The sequence below is a fragment of the Plectropomus leopardus genome, chromosome 24 (genome assembly GCF_008729295.1).
Source record: "Plectropomus leopardus isolate mb chromosome 24, YSFRI_Pleo_2.0, whole genome shotgun sequence".
Lineage (NCBI taxonomy): Eukaryota > Metazoa > Chordata > Actinopteri > Perciformes > Serranidae > Plectropomus > Plectropomus leopardus.
This window is the reverse complement of record NC_056486.1, coordinates 15,290,047-15,313,606: the sequence shown is the minus strand read 5'-3', so window position 1 is coordinate 15,313,606 and position 23,560 is coordinate 15,290,047. Positions and strand designations below refer to the sequence as shown.

At 42.2% G+C, this 23,560-nt stretch overlaps 2 protein-coding genes across 5 annotated transcripts in view; both read right to left on the bottom strand.

Annotated features, from left to right (window-relative positions):
- The window catches only part of LOC121962896 (1-phosphatidylinositol 4,5-bisphosphate phosphodiesterase delta-4-like), a 17,836-nt gene extending 7,239 nt beyond the window's left edge, over nucleotides 1-10,597 (bottom strand). For both annotated transcript variants that reach the window (XM_042513219.1, XM_042513220.1), the window contains exons 1-10: nucleotides 10,525-10,597; nucleotides 7,696-7,746; nucleotides 6,812-6,970; nucleotides 5,659-5,887; nucleotides 5,177-5,306; nucleotides 4,832-5,063; nucleotides 4,501-4,702; nucleotides 2,665-2,809; nucleotides 1,956-2,108; nucleotides 310-477 (exon numbers count right to left, since the gene is read on the bottom strand). In XM_042513219.1, the coding sequence (XP_042369153.1) occupies nucleotides 310-477; nucleotides 1,956-2,108; nucleotides 2,665-2,809; nucleotides 4,501-4,702; nucleotides 4,832-5,063; nucleotides 5,177-5,306; nucleotides 5,659-5,887; nucleotides 6,812-6,970; nucleotides 7,696-7,720 (1,443 nt within the window). In that variant the 5' untranslated portion in view covers nucleotides 7,721-7,746; nucleotides 10,525-10,597. The remainder of the gene's footprint in view (nucleotides 1-309; nucleotides 478-1,955; nucleotides 2,109-2,664; nucleotides 2,810-4,500; nucleotides 4,703-4,831; nucleotides 5,064-5,176; nucleotides 5,307-5,658; nucleotides 5,888-6,811; nucleotides 6,971-7,695; nucleotides 7,747-10,524) is intronic.
- Nucleotides 10,598-23,560, bottom strand: LOC121962895 (protein NLRC3-like). Of its 3 annotated transcripts, none has more exons than XM_042513217.1 (12): nucleotides 23,401-23,560; nucleotides 22,340-22,453; nucleotides 22,133-22,255; nucleotides 21,341-21,436; nucleotides 20,428-20,506; nucleotides 20,092-20,320; nucleotides 16,673-18,473; nucleotides 16,412-16,585; nucleotides 16,150-16,311; nucleotides 15,625-15,671; nucleotides 13,763-13,971; nucleotides 10,598-10,791 (listed from the first exon to the last, which is right to left on the bottom strand). In XM_042513217.1, the coding sequence occupies exons 2-12, from the start codon at nucleotides 22,423-22,425 to the stop codon at nucleotides 10,774-10,776; spliced, it is 3,024 nt and encodes a 1,007-aa protein (XP_042369151.1). In that variant the 5' UTR covers nucleotides 22,426-22,453; nucleotides 23,401-23,560; the 3' UTR covers nucleotides 10,598-10,773. The 3 variants fall into 3 exon arrangements, with proteins under 3 accessions (XP_042369151.1, XP_042369152.1, XP_042369150.1); XM_042513218.1 differs by having other exon boundaries at nucleotides 13,901-13,971; XM_042513216.1 differs by lacking the exon at nucleotides 10,598-10,791 and having other exon boundaries at nucleotides 13,199-13,971; nucleotides 23,401-23,559.

Genomic DNA, 23,560 nt, shown 5'->3' with positions numbered 1-23,560 from the left:
TATCTAACCTACAGCATCATATCGGCTGATAATCTGTTAACACCAGCCTCAAATTGGAACACCCCTGCAATTGTTGGGAGGGGCAAATCAGACTCTCAAAATCTGCCCAATTATCTTGCAGTGTGGAGGCAGCATTAATCTATTAAGTGTTCCATTCATACATTAAAAGCTGCCATCATCAGCCGAAAAAGCAGTCAACAAGAGGATCCTAGTTCTATATCAGGCTGGCTCATCAGACCGTGTTTAATAGGCTTTCTGGCTCGGAGGTCGACAAAGGTGCAACACTGTGCATTCAACAAGCTGACATACCTTTACCCTGCGCCGGAGACTCTCGCGGTGGAGGTTATCTTCGTCGATTTCAGCCACCTCTTCTTCATCACTAACCTCTCCACTCTGAGAGTCCTCCACTATCCCATTTAAACTCTCTTCTAGGCCACCGATCTTCTTTGCCTTCAGCAGAATCTTCCCCTTAAGATCCTAACAAGAAGAGCACATAAAATCTAGGATAATCCTTCACATCTGGTTGAATTTTCAAATAATTCATGTGTGAAGAAGGGGGGGGGGGTTATATTTTCCAACATTGGAAGAGATCCAATTTATTGTGATGTTGAATAATTCAGGGTACCAGTGTTGCATCTAGACTCGTATCATATGACCCAGCAGACTCTGACAGGTTTTGGGGTGAAAGTAAAGGTCCCCGTTGGGTCACTGTGAACTCTGGCAGGTTCTGTTGGCTCACAATTAATCCTCTGATCAATGGACAACCTGAGCCACAGCCGCTCACCCCCCAAAAAATTTGCAAAAACTCAGATCAAGTGCTGACTTTCAGTAGATCACAGTGATGGAGCGTCTCTGCAATGTACGAACCCCTAAACCGGTATCAGGTGGCCTGCAAGTGATTTAGCGCGGGGTTCTCCACAAACATATGGTACAAGATAGTAGAGGACCCTAGCCCTGTCACTAATGGCTCTGCTTACCAATCAAGGCCAGGTATCTGGATCCAACTGGAGATCTGTGGCGTAAGAGGTGGAATTCTGACCTAGAGGCGTTCAGTTCTAATCCCATAGATGGTAGCTTTGCAGATCTGGCTCCTAAGCCAAGCACATACGCCAAATTTCTAAACCTGTGGTTCCTTTGGTACTGAGAAGGATTACTATTGCAACAACACATCATCAGCAGGGTCAAACTAACCAGTCTCATGATGGTTTAAACCCATGAAGAAGGGTACTCTCTGTTTAAGTTGATCTAAAACCTGACACCTCTTAGCCTTCACATGATTTTGATCAGTCACTTTAAATCACTGTTTTGTAGAATTGAATAACTCATTAAAACCAAAACACTGGAATAAATATCAGGGTGATGAGAACTACCTTCAGTGAGCAGAAACCATTTTTGGGGAAGAATTTATTTGGTATACACTTTGAGTTTTTAGTATGTCCTATGTCCCATGCACTAACATGGAGCAGCGGGCTTTATTATCTATAAAGTTGAAAATTGGTCAGTGGCACATGAAGCCAAAAGAGCTCTATTTCCTATTCCTATTTATTAGCATAAATTATTTTAACCTTACTGCTCTTCTAGACCTTCCAGATGTTATTGGACTGATTGGATTAAATCCTAATAGAGAAACGAGTAATTTTGCAGGGGTTGAGAAACTCAAAAGAGACTTCTTTTTCACAATATAAGTCAATGGAGAAAAAACATTTGGGCACAACAGCATCAGGTTACTGACACAGGAGTTGTAATTGCACTATTTGGCCACTATGAAAATATGCTCAAGCATGGCAAATTACCTAGGGGCATGGAAAAGTGCAACAAAACTGTTTTGTAAGTATTTTTTGAAGTAAGGAAGACATTAAGTCCTAAACTGCAAGTACAGCGCTTGAATAAACCTGTGTTTTCACCATACAGCCAGTTAGTGGGGTAGAGTTAGAACATCTGACGGTAACACTCACCTCAGGAGACGGCAGCCCGATGGGGGCCTTGCCGTCTAAAGTGCTTTTCAGCAGCTTGTCACCCAGGATGTGGTTCAGGTGTTGGGCCATGACTCTCTGTTGCTCAACACTGCAGTGGTTCTCGATGGACAGGATGACTGGATATTCTGATACCTGGATGGGGCAGAGGAGGAGGCGGAGGGGCGGGGGGGGGGGGGAATTTGTAATTTGACACTGGAAAGCATTATCATAGGGGAAAGCTAATACGCCAGCTGACATATACCTGCGAGTTGTGCCTGTCTGGTTAAAAGACCAGCAGATGGATGCACAAGGGGTCACGTGGCCAAAATATTCAAACGTGCAATCGACGCTCATAAACAACAGTGTCTGACATGCATGTGAACCTGGAGGCCGTTCACTTTGGCATGAGGCTGGCGCTCCGTGTGGCAGATGCCCGGCTGGCTGACTTCATCAGCCTTTCAGATGATGTCTTGCATTTCATTTGCACAGTTGTACACCCTCTCATGAATGTATAATGAGACACTGAGTGACTTGTTGATACAGCTTTACAAGACAATGAAAGCAAAAACAATCGCTATGCCAGCATGAAAGGATTACAGAACATGTTAGCGTGTTCGTTCTACTTGAAAAGCACATTCGGATATTTTCCTCCATCAAGGTCTGGTTTGAACATATAAAGACTGAATCAATTCTACACAGATGACGCTACCTTGAAGGCATAGTTGCCCACTGCATTGACCACGTCTTTGAAGAGTATCTTAGAGGTGAAAGTGTGTCCGTGATAGACGATGGGTTCTCCGTTGGCACCATCCCAGCAGTCCACTTCCACACACCGACAGCCACGACTCAGAGCCCTGAGCAACAAAACAAGTTCAATCTTTTATTCATTTTTTTTTCCCTCAGGGTCCAAGGAGGATTTGAACTTACCCTTGCCATAAGTTGAGGTCATTTGTGTCATTATCATACCCAATAAATTTGATGAAACCGAATTAATCACTTCAAAAGTATTTGACGTCAACAATCCCACTTTGTTCTATTATTGAATTTCGTAACACAAATAAACACTGGAAGATTAATGAAGGGTAATGTCACAGCAAAGTTCATCACCCCTTAGAGGTTAAATGGAGCATAGTAGGGGACACATTAGGTAAGGGATTTGTGCTGATGGAAATTGTGAAATCTACGTATAGTGCCGGACTGGATTTGGGAATAATTAAGCGATAGTTGCAGTGTAAGTCCTGGATGTGTGCAAATGTTAGCTCTCATGTCATCATATAAGTCTCTTTTTTCTAGGACTTCCTATCAGATTTATGATTGTTCATAAAGACACCAAATATAAAGCAATCTCTGAAAAGTCATGCTTATGTGTATCATGTCTGCATGTTCAGATTTGTGACCTGTAATGACTTTGAGGAGATGGGGTGCGAGCTGAGCACAAATCAATGTTTCCCCTTCGGCAAGCCCCCCACTTTTTGGGATCCTCGGAAATTACCTATGCTACCAAGACCACAAACTGCTCAACTTGTCACATGGTGCCACTTTGTCTGTGACCTTCCGCATCTGCTTATGGTGTCATGGCAACCAACACGGACCATCATGATGGTTAGGACTAGGCAACAAAGTCACAGATGGTTCGGTTTAGGCATAAGAGGCACAAGGTAAGGTGTAGAAAAGAAAAATGAAAGTCAGTCGTCTGTAGGACCCATCCACCATCTTTCTAACCCGCCCCATAAGTGCCCATAAGTGCTCCTGTTGGGTCGTCACCATTATTTCAACATGGTGTCATCCTTACGTGTATCATGTGGATGCGCCTGGTGCCATCCGTCCAGTAACTGGTGTACAATAACAATGCCACCAGTTCTGTCCGGCCCAGTTCAGCTGCGTTCAAGATGGACGTGGATGGTGGCTTTTGGTGTTGCACCCTTATGCCAAAAGTACTGACAAAGCGGAGGTATTTCACAAGTTCAGAAAAAGAATGGGCTGAACTGCCTGTTCAGGCATGTCATTAGGGTCAGGACTCAGATAATGTCTTTGCCATCAGCATCAACGGCAAAATTTCTGACTAAAATCAATTAATTTCAATTTATAACATCAGCTTTAGGCGAATTCATTCAAAGAGTTGAATTAAAATGTGCAACACTGCTATAGAACCAAGGATGTATGATCAGGGAGCGAGTTGGGAAAACATACATTTTTTTAGGGGTGGCAAGGATGGAAATAGGACAGTGGTGTTAAGTGTCGTGGGCGGCGCCTCCACGGGTACTATATACATCAAGCTTTCCGCTGGTGTAGGGTTATAAGCAGAAAATAATAGAGGAGGCTGTTCTGATATGTGCCATTTGGAGATGGTGTACTTTGGCCTTCAGTCCTGCAAGCAGTCTTTCAGAACTATTAATATCATAAGGGTGTCCAAATAACTCCCGCTGTCTCACATTTTGCTGTTAGTTAGCACTTCCCTTGGTAGTTTGAACATCATAAAAACATTTTCAGCAGAGCTACATCATCAAACCTGACAAAGAATGGAAAGTTAATCCAGCAGCCTTACCTGATGTACCCCTCGACACTGCTCTGTCCTCGGAGCTGGTCCTCCATAAGGTAGGTGTTGTGGGAGGAGGAGATGAAGTAATGGCACAGTGGCTGGGTCATGTCTTGGAAGACGCCCCGCCACCGTGGGTTAAAGATGGAGCCCTCAGCTGAGCCGAGGTACATCAAGAAGCCGTCAAATGTCATGGCATTCAGCAGCTTGGCTGGAAAAACAGCAGGATGGTGTCAGAACCTTCTTACATTAATGGTACATTATCAAGAACCAAGACGAGGAAGGACTTCACAATAATCCCATTAGAATCAGTCAAACACCAAGACAATAGTCCATGTACCCGTGTCTGAGGGCTCATAGTGCTCAATGAGCTGCTTGGCATGCTGCTGGATGTCGCCCCCCTCCAGCTGCTCCTCTCTGAGGAAGTCCTCCAAGTCACTCTGGGATAACTTCTGGCCATCAACCGAGTACTCCTGGAAAACTCTTAGTACATCCTCCCGTTGGGTCAACATCTTGTAGAAGAGCACAAACTCATCGTCCTCCAGCGTACCCGACTGGGACTTATCAGCCATCTGAGAGAAAAGAAAGCAACGTTCTTTGGCTCTTTGCAAAGACGTATCACAACCCAAGAGTTCTTAAAGCGGCCTCTGCCAAGTTTTAGCTCAATTTAACATAAGACACTCACCGTGAACAGACGATGAGCATGGTGCTCGTTCATGTCCACGTTCATCATCTTCAGTAAATCTCGCACTTCCTTGAAGTTCATCCTGCCATCGTTGTTCTTGTCTGCCTTTCTGAACCAGTCACCAATCCATCTTGGTACGCCATTTAAGGAAAGTATCACATTCAGCAGTTGCTGAAACACTGATCTTAAACCTTGCTATGAGTCATGGTTTTGGTAAATCCCCAACTGATCCTTGAGCACAACAGACAAGTCAACATTTACCAGTGACTTTTGGTCCTTGACAAGGTGTAGCAAGAACTTTGCTCTAGATAAATATTGTCTTCCAATCAATTACTTATTTTGGACAACTGAATAACCCCCTTAGGTCAGATTGTCAATTTTGGCACAAGATTCAGAGAACTTAATGACTCATGAATGGCATCACACTTGTCATGTTGCAAGCATGATATGGCATGTGACTAAACAGACTTAGTGAAAGATACTGGTCAAGTCTCTCTCGCTCCCCCATGTTCTCCAGGTTCTCCATCAGCTTCTTCATGCCTCTGATCCAGGACTGCGCTTCCTCGGCTGACTCAGCCACCAGGTCCAAGTTGCTCCTGCGACCGCGGAACACCAGCGTGAAGCATCGGTCTGCGGGGAACTCATCAGCGATGCTCAGCAGTACCTCGGACTGGTGGCCTTCTCGTATTGCCTCCACGTCACTCACTGAAACTAAGCACAAAAAACACAGGATGGAAGTTTCAAGGTTTCCATGATGGTCCTTCTACAACTCAAGGTTGCACAATAAAATGCAAGTTGTAGTCCTTTTATGCTACACAAGAAAAACGACCAGTGTGAGGAAAGAAACTGCTCTGTTGTCTGGCGGTACGATAACTGCCAAATTTTCTTTGGGTCATTATTTGACCAAACTTATCAAAAGTTATTATCTCCGATGCAAATTTAAACAAAAAATGCGCTGCAGGAATTCAGCAGTAACATGACCAAGCACCCGGATGGAATTTTCGTAGTAGTCACGTAGTAGTCATCCTTCAACTCCAAAGATGTAGCAGGATCAAGGACAGATTTTAATGACTAATAAATCTACCTTGTACCTTGCCTCTTGATGGTCGATCACTTGATGATGTGAAACTAGGCAGAAATAAGGTTCAGACCTACCAAATACTCTTTCGCAAACTTAACCCAAATGTGTAGCGACATTCAAACAAGACAACAAGACAAAGGAGTCCTGGAATGACCACTTGCGGTGATATGTAATTTTAGAATTAACTGCTTCATTCGAACTTTATTATGTTGAGTGTTCAGAACATAACTGGGGTCAGACAATGTTGTTGGCCCGTCTTACTATGTTTTTAAGGTAAGCTGATTCCTAGAGTTTCCACAGGACCTAGGAGCTTGAACAAATGCAAGAAAAAGATTTGACTTAAACGGGCAAAATAGAGAAAACATGGGAGTATAAATCAGGTACCGGTCGACTTAGGAAACTGAGTTGCGCTGACTTTATCCTTTACTTTTTTCTACCAAAATCAATGTGGTGACACCCTTGTAATCAACATCATTTGGGCATTCATAATCATTATGTTGGACTCCATGTCTGTCCACAGAGGTCCATTGCATCAGTCAATCATGAGTCCTTACTTGTGGAGTGGGTGTTGCCAGCCTTCTTGGATTTGTACCAGATGGTCATGCAGTCATCCTGCAGTTTGAAGTAGCGTTGCTTCTTCCAGGTACGAGACTTGATTTTCCTCATTACCGTCCCCACCAGCATGGACTGGAGGTTGTCGTCCCCCTGGATGCCTGACAACAGAGGGACAGAGTTGATACTGACAAGAATAGGACTGGATGGTATTTGAACTCTAATGCACTGAAATCCAAAGGTTGAAATCTTTCTTTTCTAACTTCAGCTTGCATATTGTCTAGGAATTTGAACAGGAAAAGCCCATTTCACATGTAATTTCATTACCTTAATGGTAGTGTTAGGCCCTCGAGAATTTCCAAACTTTCATTTTGGTAGTAATTATGCCATTTTAAACATGGAAATATGAAATGGTTTTCTTCTGCCTCTGCACTGGTGATAGCCGTGGTTGTCTGTACGTACATACCATTCTTTTGAAAATGATATCTCAAGAACGCCTACAGGAAATTTGTTATTTTAGCACAAACGTCCACTTGGACGCAAGGATAAAGTGATCAGAGTTTGGTGGTCATAGGTCAAAAGTCAAGATCATGGCAACCTCATCTGTCTCATTCTTCTAAATCTGGTATCTCAAGAACAACTTTAAGTAATTTGTTTGAATATGGCACAAACGTTCACTTGGACACAAGATGAGGTCAAGTTTATGGAGACATCATAGCGTTCTGGAAAAACGCTTGTGGTCGTTACTTAACGTCACATCTCAGACACTGAGGGAGGGACTTTTAATTGGGGTAAATACAAAAGCTTATTCTGATGAGTGTTAAAAACTTATTGAGCAATTAGCTATTCTTTGTTAATTCGACGAATTAGAGAAAATCAGACTTACGGAGGCCACTTCCTGGGGAAGCCATTCGTTGTTGTCTCACTCTTCTGCCATCTGAAGAAAAGAAGTTTGGGATTCATGTAAGTTTGCAGTTCCAGGGCAAAGATCAGACAACAAATTCAATAAATGACACGTTTTGCAAAATGACAAGACGCCAGGGGGCCAGTTGCAGTGGCCCCATACATGTTTCTAGGATCTTAGGACATTTCTAAGATTTAAGGACATTTCAGATGTGTTTAGGATTTTAGGACGTTTCCAGGATTTCAGGACATTTTGTACGGTTTTGGGACATTTTAAGGATTTCAGAACATTTTGTAAGATTTTGGGACATTTCAAGGACTCTAGGACATTTGTAGGATTTTAGGACATTTCTAAAATTTTGAGATGAGTTAAGGATTTTCAGATGTTTCTAGGACATTTTTAGGATTTCAGGACATTTTGTAAGGTTTTGTGAGATTCTAAGGATCTTAGGACATTTCTAGGATTCTAGGACATTTTAAGGATTTTAGGATGTTTCTAGGATTTTAGGACATTTCTAGGATTTTAGGACATTTCTAAAATTTTTAGACAAGTTAAGGATTTTAAGACAAGTTAAGGATTTTAAGACATTTTTAGGATTTTCAAAGATTTTATGAAATTTCCAAGATTTTAGGACATTTCAAGGATTTTAGGATGTCTCTAGGATTTGATGACATTTTGAGGATTTTAGGATGTTTCTAGGATTTTAGGCTGCACTAGGATTTTAGGACATTTTGAGGATTTAGGATATTTCAAGGATTGTAGGACATTTCTAGAAATCTAGGCTGTTCTAGGATTTTAGCACATTTTGCGAATTTCTGGATATTTCGAGGGATTTTACAAGGTTTCTAGGATTTATAGGATTTCAGAACTTTTCATTATTAGATTATGATTTTAGGTTGTTTCTAGGATTTTAGGACATTAGGATCTTAGGTAGAACCTCTTTCGGAAGTGTGGGGGATCCTCAACAGGCACTTTTTTTGACAAACAAGCTATATTTTGATGCTGTTTTTTGCACTCTGGCTCTTTATGTATACTGAAACTACAAAAACAATTCCAGTTTGATTCATTTTATTTAATATTGTGAATAAAAAAATAGTTGGGGTGCTACCTGGCACCCTATTGGGGACCAGATTCAACCTGCAGACTGTAAGTTGAGTATCACTGCCTAAGATCTAGCCTGTATAAACCAGATGATTAATTTTCCTAGACAATATGCTAGATTCATACATTTTTAAATAAATCTTAGTATAGCAGAAGGTCTGAATAATAACAGCAACCCACATACGGATGGATTGTAGCAACCGTTGCTATGATGTGATGATATCTGCATCCTATCCACACGGCACCAGCAGGGATGTTATTCAGCCTCCAGCCCCGTGCTGTTTGTGGTGTCACTGGAAGCTCGCTAAGCCGATCTGGACGCTCTTTTGTCGCTCTGTTATGTTTTCACAGCGTTCTCTGCTGTCCTGCACTTTTATTCTGTCTCTGTGTCGCGCTCACTGAGCCAACTAATCTCCACAAATCCTCGTCCAGGTTTTCATCATCCCTTCACTTATGACCTCAGCTAACTCAGCGCTGGAACAGCTCATTCTCAAAAACACATTTATTTCAGTAACACTGCTGTGATTGGCTGCTATGACTAGGATTTTAGGACATTTTAAGGACTTTAGGACGTTTCTAGGACTTTAGGACATTTTCAAGGATTTTAGGACGTTTCTAGGATTTTAGGACATTTCTAGGATTTGGGACATTTTTAGGATTTCACGACGTTTTGTAAGGTTTTGGGACATTTTAAGGATCATTTCTAGGATTCTAGGATGTTTCTAGGATTTTAGGCCATTTCTAGGATTTGGGACATTTTTAGGATTTCAGGACATTTTGTAAGGTTTTGGGACATTTAAAGATCTTAGGACATTTCTAGGATTCTAGGACATTTTTAGGATTTCAGGACATTCTGTAAGGTTTTGGGACATTTTAGGGATCTTAGGACATTTCTAGGATTCTAGGACATTTTAAGGATTTTAGGACGTTTGTAGGATTTTAGGACGTTTGTAGGATTTTAGGACATTTCTAGGATTTGGGACATTTTTAGGATTTCAGGACATTTTGTAAGATTTTGGGACATTTCAAGGACTCCAGGACATTTTAAGGATTTTAGGACATTTAAAAAAAATTGAGACAAGTTAAGGATTTTCAGATGTTTCTAGGACATTTTAAGGATTTCAGGACATTTCTAAGCCTTTGGGATATTTTAAGGATTCAAGGACGTTTCTAGGATTTTAGGACATTTCTAAAAATTCGGGACAAGTTAAGGATTTTTGGATGTTTCTAGGACATTTGAGGATTTCAGGACATTTCTAGGATTTTAGGATGAAGTGGGGTTGTATGGGGAATTTATCCATAGCCAGCATATTACATCCAGCAGATGTCAGTTAGCAGTTAGCACGCCTCTAATTTGAAAAAACAACCAAAATCTGAACTATCCCTTCAAAATAAAAGCAAGACAATATATACTAGACTAAATGCCACAATACTATACTATATATGCTATAATATAAAACATGGCAAATGCATTAAATAGGGAAAAATATATACTTTTAGACTGAGTAAGCTCAGTAAGCACTGATAGAAAAAACACACACATTAATTAAAAATATTGGGGGGAAAAAAATGGTAAAAAAACAAAAAAAAAACATTCTTACTCAAAATTATTTTAAAAAATGTAACAAAAAATGGCAAATAGCAATATTTATGTTATCCAAAAATGTATTTAAAAAAAAAAACAAACACACGACAAGTAGACTTTCTGACCTGTTGCAGGATCATCCCTGAGTCCTGGTGGCTGCTGCAGAGCTGGAGCGGATCACACGGCTGCTGCTGTCCCTCTGCATGCTGCGCTGCACTGATGGACACCAGGGGCAACTCTCTGTGACACGCAACTCCTCCTCCTCCTCCTCCTCCTCCTCCTCCTCACCATCCCTCTCTTTCCGGATCCTATTTGTCCCTTTGCTTGATCGCTTGTTTGGCCCCGTTTAGCATTTCTGAAACTGTTCCGAGAGTTCAGCATTCATTCTGTTTCTTTGGATAAAGAGAGTAGAGCAGGTTAACGGAAGTAAAGGCTGGGCAAATTGGACTGATTTCTTTTTTTTAAAAAATAAAGAAATGGCCCAAAAAATGCTAAAAACGACCAGTAAATAAGCAACAACAAAAAAAAGTTAAGTTAAAAACCAAAAAAAAAAAAAAAAAAAAAACAGGAAAAAGATGACTTAAAAAAAAACTGATTAAAATTACAATAATTCTTTAATATAATTTTTGCATTATGATTTTAAATAGAGATCTCTGGAGATTTCTTCCCTAGCTTTTTTATAAAAAAAAATCTAAATGTACTATTTTCTTGTGATTTGTGGGTCCAATATTAACAAGAAATGAGGAAAAAAGTACAAGAAAATTACATAACAATTACATTTTTTTGTGATAATAAAAAAATAAAAATATCAAAAATAAATAACCCTACTTTGCATGTAGTATATTAGGGGGAAACATAATCCAGAAACATAAGGGTTAAAATTCATAAAAGTTCAAATTCAGTGAAAGTAGAAAATAAAATTAATTAATTATATTGTTTTTTAACCTGATTTTGAACACATTTGCACATTAAATAATAATGTATTAAAATAAAATTAAAATAAATAAAACAATTAAAATTAAAAAGTAAAATAATTAAAAAAATATATTTTGCATGTAGTATGTGGAAAATCATTATTTAAAATAAATTTAAAAAATCTAAAAACATAATGGCATCATGAGAAAAACCTGGCATTTAAAGGGTGAATATTCTGAAAATGAATAAATCTTGACTGATGTTGGTTCAAAAAAAACACTTGAGGAGCAGCAGAGCTCCTGTACGGAGAGTCGCAGTGTAATGTTACTAAGGCGCGCTCATCAAACTTTGATCAGGCCAGTTTAGCCGCCGATCCGTGAGGACAGAAGACCTCAGAGACGGATTCACCATCAAACTACCGAACTGTGGCCACATCACCTCTGCAGCCACGCACCTGCAGCCTGTCTGCGGCCCACAGCTCCCACTCCCACGCTTCCACGTTTACAATATGAATATTGCGTCTGAGCGCTTCATGTGTGCTCCCTGATCAGGTTCAGAGGCATTAATTAATCATCCACAGTTTTCAGATCAGCTTCCAGCTCAAATGACACTCGCAGAGCCAAAACTAAAGCGGAGGAACTCCCTCACAGTGACCTCTGCTGAGGAAAAGCTGAATCAACTACAGTACCCAGCAGCACCCTGTGCAATAAGTGACCTGGAGTCATTTTGTTACCCTGGTCTGTCTGTGGGAAAGGTGATGGGTGAGGTGAGGGAAAATAAATGGGAAGAAAGTATCTGAATGCTCACTCATCATCATCATCATCGTCATCATCATGATGATCATTGTCATTATCATCACCATCATCATCCATCATCATCATCATCATCACCATCACCATGATCACCATCATCATCACATCATCACCATCATCATCGTCATCACCATCTTCATCATCATCATCATCATCATCATCATCATCATCACCATCATCATGATCATCGCCACCATCATCATCATCGTCATCACCATGATGATGATCATTGTCATTATCATCACCATCATCACCATCATCACCACCATCATCATTATCATCATCATCATCATCGCACCATCATCATCATCATCATTCACCACCATCATCATCCATTATCACCATGATCACCATCATCAACATCATCATCATCAACATTATCACCATCGTCACCATCGTCATCACCATCGTCATCATCATCACCACATCACCATCATCATCATCATCATCATCACCACCATTACCATCACCATCACTATCACCATCATCATCACCACCATCATCATTTTCATCACCATGACCATCACCATCATCATCATGAATCATCATCATCATCACCACCATCATCATCATCATCATCACCATCATCATCACCATCCATCACCACCATCACCATCACCATCATCACCCTCGTCATCACTATTATCATTACCATGATCATCAAAACACCGAAGCTGTTCATCCCTCCAGTATCTATCTATCTCTCTATCTATCTATCTAGATCTATTTCTATCCATCAATCTATCCATATCTATCTATAAAAAAATAAAAAATAAAATAGGATGCACTGTCAAATAAATAAATAAATAGATAAAAGAAATATACTGTTAAAAAAAGACAAGAAGCAGGTTAGGGTTAGCAACACAATATTCATCACAGTTTATCTCACTAATGATTAATGTTACACATAACTGAGACAGAACAAACAAGTCAGCATTAAAAAAAAACTTTATTTACACACAGTCAGCGACAATGAGTTTAGAAACTCAATGTAATAAACAATTATTGATTTTATAATCCTTCATTTACATGTTGCCTTCACAAATACATCAGGACAGGAAACGTGGGCACTGAACAGGTCCCCCACCAGAATCTAACCTAGGAAACATGGGCACTGAGACAGGTCCCCCACCAGAATCTAACCTAGGAAACATGGGCACTGAGACAGGTCCCCCACCAGAATCTAACCTAGGAAACATGGTGGGACTTAATGTATATTAGCTGTACAAACTCAACTGATGTGTTCAGCAGTGAGATGGTTCCTCTAGTAGGAGGAGTCTCTCAGACCTACAAGGGAACACAGAGACACTGAGGAACCAGACCAGAACCCAAACCCAAAGCCAGGATACAGCGGTTCAGTGATTGTGGTGTTAAAGGTGTGGTGGTGGATCAGAGTGCCAGAAGAGACACTGTAGAAGGACAGAGTGCCAGCGGGACAGTCCACATACACTGCCACTCTGTTGAAGACAGAGGAGGAGGAGAAGGGGGAGAAGAAGGACGAGGAGAGTTTTGTTTCTCTGTTATTGTGACAGACAGAGTAACAAACACCAGAACAGCTCAGACTCCAAGACTTTTCATTCCCTCCAAACTCACAGTCTTCACCGTCTCCCTTCCTGCTGATTCCTTTATAACTCACTGATATATAAACTCCTCCTCTCCACTCCACCTCCCAGTAACAGCGACCAGTCAGACCAGTTCTACACAGCACCTGCTCCCACCAGTCAAATCTGTCTGGATGATAAGAATATGACTGGACCTCCTCCACACTTGTTACCGTCCTGTTGTTGTCCGACAGTTTGAGGTGTCTGTTCAAAGTGTTCGTGTCAAGTGTGAGTTCACAGGAATCTGATGGAGAGAATGAGACACAATACAGTTGCAGTTATTGATCTACCATCTGCTCATTGATTAGTCCCTCCAAGACGGTCCCTTTGAATTCTGTGCACCACAAATGTGACTTTTTTTAAACGGGTAAAGTCTTGTTTCATTGAAGAGCTGCGTGCAGCGTACTGATTCACTCTGTGCGTTTGTTATCATGAGACTCCTGCTGCAGGAGTGTGAGCTAGACCTGATGGGTATCTGGTGGACAGGCCTTGGGCCATAGGGCCTGGTCAGGTTCATCCCAAAAGAATTGCATGGAGCCGCTGCCCTGTGGGCACACCACCCACAGGGATAGGCATTGGGATCGGGGATCCAGTCGTACTGACCCTTTGCATTGCAGACTAGCTCTCAGGATGTAGAACGTCATCTTTTTGATGGGGAAAGAAACGGGACTGGTGTGGGAGTCAGAGAAGTACCAATTAGACAAGTTGGGCCCACCAAGATGCATTGCACCGGTTCTTGAGCCAAAGTCCCAGAGAAGGACTGGACTCTTGCCTTTTCCAGAGTTGCCCAGGAGGAGAGGCATGTAAGGATAACCATGAGCCGCGTTGCTGTGTTGGAAGTTTCAAGAGAGTCACATTGATGCAACTGCGAGTTGTTGGAAGGAGGACTGTTGTTTTTGTGTATGCACCAAACAGCAGCTCGGACAACCTGGCCTTCTTGGAGTCTCTGGGGGGGTGTCCCTGAAAGGGTATCCACAACACTCATATGGGCAATAATGGAGAAACCTGGAGAGGGGTGACTGAGAGGAGCAGTGTTGGACTTTTGTGCTAGTCATGGGTGGTGGTGGTGGTGTGTAGGTGTACTTGGTACCAGAACCAAAGATCGATGATCGACTTTGTGGCTGTATTATCAGAACTGCGGCTGTTTGTCTTGGACACAGATCGAGCAGAACTGTCAACTGATCACCACTTGTTGGCGAGATGGACCTGGGAAACCCAAACCTGTAGTGATGGTGAACTGGTAAAATGGAGCTGAGGCCATTGCGCACAATGTCTTCAACTTCCACCTTTAAAAGATTTTTTGTGTATCCTGGAGGAGGCGGGGAACATGAAATATGAGTGGGCCATGTTCAAAACGGTCTCCTGAAGCAGTAGACAGGTACGGGCTGACCAGAGAGTCTGCAGCTAAGGTGGTCACCAACGCAAAGATCCAGGCATAGGAGGTCTTTGAGGAGGCTATGGAGACAGACTTTCTGCTGGCCTCAAGGATGATCTGGCAAAGTCTCTTAGGTCTCTGAGACAGTCAAAAAGCTCCTATAAGGCAAGGCACCAGGTGTGGATGAATTGCTGAAGGCTGCTGGGCTGTCTTGGCTGAAAGGGCTCAGACCAACTGGCGAACTTCAGATTCAAGAGGAGCAATGAGGATTCCCGCCTGGCCACGAACAGTGGACCAGCTCTCAACAATTTCAGGGCTGCTAGGAGTTTGCCCACCAAGAGGATGTGCATCAGCGCATGGTGCACTTCCTGGGGGCTTGATTTCAGGGCACAACAATCCCTTAAAAGACCAAGAATCCCGCAGGGACTAATTCATTGACACTTTGATGATGAGGTTTACAATTAGCTATGTCACAATGTGAAGAAGTTTTGTTTTCACGAATCAAATTAAGAACACACTTACATTTCCTCAGCCCTGGTCTCAACCATCGGACTCCACGAGGCTCCACCCTGAAATGAGGAGGGGGGTCAGAGGAGGACTTCCTCTTTCAGAATGCAGATATAGACATTACATCACTGTCATTCACGTTTTGTTAAAGAAACAGTCTAGAGGGCCAAGAAAAACCCTTGAATGTAGCGTCTCAAAAATCCTGTCCTGTTCTGTCCTGTGGTTGTCAGGTTCAAGGTTTGGTTTTAACTTCATAAAACTGCTTTGACAGTTATTAGAAGGTTTATCTTTTCTCCTTTAAAGGTGCTAGGCTAGCAGTTTCCCCTTGCTTCCAGTCTTTGTGTTAGGCTAAACATGTCCTGGACCTCTCTCTGTAGAGACGTAACTGATTCGATCCTGGGTATCAGGGCAAGAAGCAAAGGATCCTTACATCAAACTGGCAGACAGTTCCTTTCCCAGAGCTCCGTCTAAACTGAAAGGTTTTTCCTTGAAGACCTCCAACACAATTATCTGCTTTTTATGTTCAACCCGTGTTCATACCTGAGAGTGTCCAGCCAGTCCAGTCCAGCAGACAGTAACTTCACTCCCGAGTCTCCTAGATGATTGTAGCTCAGGTCCAGCTCTCTCAGATGGCAAGGGTTAGAGGTCAGAGCTGAGACCAGAAAAGCACAGCCTTCCTCTGTAACCAGACAGCCTGACAGACTACAAACACATGAAACAACCCACATTAGCAAGTTGTCTCTCCACAAATGCAAATCAAATTTGAGACGGTCATCAGATAAACAGTTTAATGAATCCTGACCTGAGAGTTTCCAGAGTACCGTGTGGAGTCTTGAATCCAGCAGACAACAGCTTCACTCCTGAATCCTTCAGATTGTTGTTACTCAGGTCCAGCTCTCTAAGACAAGAGGACTGGGAACTGAGGACTGAGGACAGAGCTTTGCAGCTTCTCTCTGAGAGGTTACAATCACTCAGTCTGGAAAGAGAGTAAGAAATGAATATGTTTTTTTCCCCTCTCCTATAAAAGATATAAGATATTTACAGAAAAATAAATTCCACTTACAGGGCTTTGTTGGAGGCTTTGACCACTGGCAGCAGCCTCAGAAGAGCCTCCTCTGAAGCACAGTATTTCTTCAGGTCAAACACATCCAGATCTGTTTCTGACGACAGTAATATGAAGACCAGAGCTGACCACTGAGCAGGAGAAAGATTATCTGTGGAGAGCCTCCCTGATCTCAGGGACTGTTGGATCCCCTCCACTAGAGAACGGTCATTCAGTTCATTCAGACAGTGGAACAGGTTGATGCTCTTCTCTGCAGATGGAGTCTTTTCAATCTTCTTCTCAATGTACTGGACTGTTTCCTTATTGGTCTGTAAATTACTTCCTGTCTGTGCCACTAAACCTTGTAAGTGTTTCTGATTGGTCTGCAGCGAAAGACCGAAGAGGAAGCGGAGGAACAAGTCCAGGTGTCCAGTTCGACTCTGCAGGGCCTCGTCCACAGCACTCTGGTGGAGATATTTTAGTCCAGCTTTGTGTTTCCTCTTTTCAGACTTGTATGTCGATTGTTTTTTCGACAGCAGATTGACTCCAGAGTTGATGAAGGTCAGATGGACGTGAAGAGCAGCCAGAAACTCCTGAACACTCAGATGGACGAAGCAGAACATCTTGTCCTGGTACAGTCCTCTTTCCTCTTTAAAGATCTGTGTGAACACTCCTGAGTACACTGAGGCTGCTCTGATATTGATGCCACACTCTGTCAGGTCGGACTCATAGAAGATCAGGTTGCCTTTCTGCAGCTGCTCAAAAGCCAGTTTTCCAAGAGACTCAATCATCCGCCTGCTCTTTTGACTCCAGTGTGAATCTGTCTCAGCTCCTCCATCATACTTGATGTTCTTCAGTTTGGTCTGAACCACCAGGAAATGGATATACATCTCAGTCAGGGTCTTGGGAAGCTCTCCTTCCTCTTTGGTCTTCAACACGTCCTCCAGAACTGTAGCAGTGATCCAGCAGAAGACTGGGATGTGGCACATGATGTGGAGGCTTCTGGATGTCTTGATGTGGGTGATGATTCGGTTGGCCTGCTCTTTATCTCTGAACCTCTTCTTGAAGTACTCCTCCTTCTGTGGGTCAGTGAATCCTCTGACTTCTGTCACTATGCCAACACACTCAGGAGGGATCTGATTGGCTGCTGCAGGTCTTGTGGTTATCCAGAGGCGAGCGGAGGGAAGCAGTTTCCCCCTGATGAGGTTTGTCAGCAGCACATCCATTGAGGTGGACTCTGTGACGTCAGTCAGGATCTCGTTGTTGTGGAAGTCCAGAGGAAGTCGACACTCATCCAGACCATCAAAGATGAACACGACCTGGAAGTCTTCAAACCTGCAGATTCCAGCTTCTTTGGTTTCAGTGAAGAAGTGATGAACAAGTTCTACCAGGCTGAACTTTTTTTCTTTCAGCACATTCAGCTCTCTGAAAGTGAATGGAAATGTAAACTGGATGTCCTGGTTGGCTTTGTCTTCAGCCCAGTCCAGAGTGAACTTCTGTGTTAGGACTGTTTTCCCGATTCCAGCAACACCCTTTGTCATCACTGTTCTGACTGGTTCGTCTTTCCCAGGTAAGGCTTTAAAGATGTCTTCTTGTCTGATGGTTGTTTCTGGTCTGTCTGGTTTCCTGGATGCTGATTCAATCCGTCTGACCTCATGTTCATCATTGACCTCTGCAGTCCCTCCCTCTGTGATGTACAGCTCTGTGTAGATCTGGTTCAGAAGGGTAGGGTTTCCTGCTTTAGCGATCCCTTCAAACACACACTCGAACTTCTTTTGCAGGTTATATTTAAGTTTACGTCGGCATATTGGAGCATTAGTTCCTGAAAAACAAAAAAATAAAATAAAATCAATTTGTGGGTCCTACAGAACATCTAAGAAACCATTCATTTTATCACCAATGTGTGAAACCCCGCCATCGAGTCAGTCTTGGTCCCTGCGGCACATGACCCTGTGATGTCACAAGCCAAAAAGGCAAATTTTTCAAACTCTGCCAGCTAGCTTTTCAAGAAAAGGAACAACAAATGCAAGCTAGCACCAAACTGCTAACTGTGAAAGGACAAAGAGCGACCAGTTTCCACTTTTTCTGGGACCACAATTCTTCTCCACTCTCCTCTCCATTCATAAACTGACTGGTAATGTAAAAGTGCTCGGATAACATCAGCACAGTAAGTCCTTGTTTCCACCAAGCAGTCCAGTTCAGCACACTTTAGAATTGTTATTTTCCCATTTCCATTGTGAAAATTTTGAATGGTACTAATAGCTCCTGCCCCATTTTTGGTCACCCCTCTGCTTGGCATACCTAACACTGATCCGATACTAATTCATACATTTGCAAACTATAACTACAAAGTGAAATTATATTTTGTAGCCTGTAGCAGCAGTTATAGACTGATAAAACCTACCAAAAACGTTTAAGATGGAATGTTTACTTGTAATGTTAGTTGACAATGTGAGTCAATCAACACACCTTAAATGTCAATTTGACAACACTGACCTTTCTTTTACTACTTTATTCATTAATTTATATTAATTCATTTTTGTAGCTTTTTTTGCCTTTATTTGACAGGACAATGAAGTTCAACCGAATAATATTTTCTAATCCTTATTTCAAGAATAAGAACGTGCCATGGTAATACTTTGAACCACAAGTTCCCAACAATTGGTGCCGCTAATGACCCTTTTCCAGCAAAATGACGTGTCTACACAGGTTTTTCTAATCAAAGGAAAAAAATAGGCAACAGACTACTTTCCCATACCAGTACAAAAGCCATGATCACGGCTCTGCAGCAGACAAGCATGTCTTACTGTTTTTGTTTTCTCTAGTGTGCTACATTTAACATACCAGACAGGCCACAACACATGTTAGTAAGCAGTAGTGAGCAGCATGGAGGCCAGTGAAAATGTTAGTGGTTACTTTTATTTCTTACTGATTCAATATGTCTTTCAAACCAGGTGCTGATTTGTTTGGAATGATGTTAAAGGGCTGCTTGGGTGGATACAAATGGTATTTTGTATTCAGGCATTAGCGACTGAAAATTAGTGAGCTCACCCACGTGTTTCCTGTTTCCATAATCGCCAATCACAGTTGGAGCACGTAAATACCTGTGACAACGATAGTCACGTGTCCCAGGAATCAACGCGGATTGTAAACTTTCTCATCCAAAACTAAAGCTGTTAGTGGGTGTTTGTTGGGTTATTGTGCAGTGAAAAAGGGGCAAAGGTCTTGCATGCAAACCAATCATCCTCTTTCTAACCTGGCACTCTTTGTCTACTTTTTCTATACTTACCATAAGCTCATCTTAGTTGTAGTTTTTCCTGGTTCACCGTTTTGTTCTGAAGGCTCAGCAGACAAAAAAAACTTGAATCTTTACTATTAACTACAAGAATTTCCCATGTTCCTCCTTCCATGATGTTAAATCTTTAGAGAAATCCTCTTACTTCTTTGCAGGCGGTCAGCCAGCTCCTCTTGCTTCATTTTCCTCAGGAAGTGCAGAGAAATCTTCAGGAACGCCTCTCTGCTGCTCCTCCTCTGCTCTTCATCCTCACTGTCCAACACCCCCTCATCCTCCCACTGACTCTCTGAGCATTCTGGGTAATCTGATCTCAGAACCTTCTGGATCTTCTTCAGCTCATTCTTCACAAAAGTAACAATGTTCTCCTCCAGCAGCTGGAACAGAACATTATGTGAAGGACACAATCAAACAGATCCATGTTGGTCATTGGAGATCATTGTGAAAAGAATAGATATAAATGTAGTACCGTACATGCACAGACCATAATTATGGAGTCCAGGTGTGCCTGATGCTGCTGGGTAGACGGACTACAGGGAACCTCTAAGCCCTCCTGGTCCACTCTGTGGATGAATCATCAAAAGTGAGCTTGCATTGTCGGACCAAACAGAGACAAACACACAGTGTTGTTAGTACAGCTGATCCCACTGAGAATCCGCCGTCTGGTCCGAAGCCCTCGGCAGTTTTTAGGTCATCGAATTCAGTTCAAATTCCTCATCACATTGATGTTTCTCAGTGTCAGCACAGCAGCGATCTGAAGACTGATGACCCCCCTCCCTTCTCCAAGGATCTTTGACTCTGAGGGGTGCATTTTGTTGTCAGGCCTTTCGTTCTCACAACAACAGCGTTTCCGGGGGCCTAAAAACGCAAAAATTTGGAACCGGATTGTGTAACCCTTTCTGTCGTCAACTGGCAATGCTCGAATCCAGCGAGTACGGTGACGCCGCCGCCACACTTTTGGCAACATGTTTCGCACAAACAGCCATGTGCAATAGAAGGACAACAATGACAACAGCGGACTACCGAGCTGTGATTGTGCTGCTGACTCTACTCTAACTCTGTTGGTTCTCGTGAGTGCGTTCACGAATCCTCTTGTGTATATTCACCGCTCTGTAGAAGAACGCCTTTATGCCCATGTGTCTGGTGTCCTTCTATGGTGCGTCACTACAAAGTTACACCGCCAAGTTTAAACGCCAAGGAAAGACTCTTCCGTTTTTAGTAGGGCCATTCTTGTCCAAACAAGGCCTAAGTCTACAATTACCGCTTGGTACTGTTGGGTAACAAACACCAAACTTCCTACCTCTAGAAACAACCCCTCACACTAAGACAAAAGCTTTCATTCTCACAGTTTTTAAGACATCATAATAGTTGAAACATGAATGTCATATTCATCTTACTGTTGTTCAGGTCCATCTCTAAACGTGATAGGTTCAAGCTTTGACCGGTTGCTCTTGAAGGACATACAGCTGGGCGCAGGTGAGTCTGAATGGATCCTGAAAGGCAAACCGACAAAGAGGATACTTCTTACCTCAAATAGCTTCTGCGGAAATCAACAAGAAAAGTTCAGTCAGCAATGGCAGGAGGGACAGATCAGGTTTTTGAATACTTTTCAATGGTGTCTTCTGTTTATGTACCTCTTACTTAATTATGTCCCCTTTTTAAACTCGGTGCAGATGTACTTGGATCTGTGTTTAAGTGCTGCTTAGAAGGAGACGGACAGTATTTAGTGACAGTGTATTTCTGCATCTCGCCGGTCAAGGAACAACAACAACGACTATCAACGGCATAAAGGCCTAAAAATTAACTTCTTGTCTTCAGACAGATCAAAAGCTCCTCACCCTATCTCCAAGGCTGAGCCCAGACACCCTGCGGAGGGAACTCATTTTAGCCGCTTGTCCCTGCGATCTCATTCTTTCGGCCACTACCCAGAATTCATGACCATAGGGGAGGGATGGAACTGCAGACACTGCGCCAAACCGCCTATCCATTTCACGCTCCATCCTACCTTCACTCGTGAACAAGAAGCAAAGATACTTGAACTCCTTCGCTTATGGCAACAACTCACTCCCCACCCAATGGGGGCAATCCAACGTAAACCATGGCCTCAGATTTGAAGGGCTCTCATCCTGACCGCCTCACACTTGGCTGCAAACCAAATCAGTGATATCATAAAATTATTAGGAGCTCACCTGTTTGCAGCAGAGGGTTGCTGTGGTCTAAAATCGATGAGACGTCCATTTGACCAGTCGCTCTTGACGGACACACAACTGGGTTCAGGTCCAGGTTCGTCTGGTATCGGCTGCTGCTCTAAGCTTCAGAACAAAAACACAGAGAGGTTTTAGTGTTGAGCTGTGACATGGAGAATAGTTGTGGACAGTCAGAGACAGTGGTCTCACCTCAGAGCTTTGGTGCGTCTATTATACTCCCCACAGAGAGTGGTTTTCGTGGGAAGGAGTCCCTCTTTGTCCTCCCAGTGATTCATGCTGCTCAACTCACACACACTCTTTCATCTGGAGAGGAAACACAAGTCCATCATTTCACCTACTGATATTTTTTTCTGAGTTTTCTCTACAGAAATATGCAGAAGTTTCTCTTTTTTGCATATTTTTTGTGCATGCAGTACCTTTGAGTTTATTCTGGAGAGTAATTGTCATTGTTCGGCATTGTTGTGATAATTATATACATACATTTGCATAAAGCAAACATATTTGTCCACTCCCATATTGATAAAAGTACAAAAAAAGTGAGAAATAGCCCTTGAGGGTTCATTTTTAACAGACACAAAATGGTTAATTTATGATTAATTGCAAATTAACTAAGGACAATCATGCAATTAATCGTGATGAAATACATGTTATTGTAACAAAAATAAAAGTAAACTTCTTGTAGGCTACTATTATAAATATGCAGTTATCCATATTTTGTTTGGCATATGAGGAAGTGCTTTTTTTTTTTTAAACTTCACTTGCAAGATGGCAAATCTAATATAATCAGTAACGAAAAGCAAAGAACAACTATACAAATATACAATGCCAGACCCCGCAGTTACTTAAAAAAATCAAAAAAGTAGGTGTTTGGTAAAAGTGTAAAATAAGTGAAGGGATTTCCTCTTCAAACTATGGGATAAACACACCAGACTGATTCAAGATGATTTTATCTTTCCCTATTAAGCGAACATAAAGAGATACACACAACATCTGTTGCACATATAAGATCACAAGCTAATGTTGATAAGTCGAAATTAGACTGATATGGTCCTTTAACACCAGTCTGGAGGTGTGTTTTTACATTTGTAAATATGTACAATAAAAAAACGGAGTGGGGGCTTAACCACGTCTTTTTCGCGTTTCTTCCAGCCCAGCAGATTGCTGCTACATCTAATACGGCGTCGACGTATGTTTCAATGAGCTACGCGGTGTCTACCTGTTTGTAACTTGTGTTCAAAGTGTCACATTACCTTCAGCTGGAGGTTCAGGCGGAGAAAAACAAAACGGCGCCACGACTGATACAGAAAGAGAAAGTAAACTTTGAACAGGAAACAGAGAGGGGGAGTGGGCGGGGCTTGGTTTTTAAGCGTGAGTCATACTTAAGATACTTAGGAACATTTTGGAAAGCAG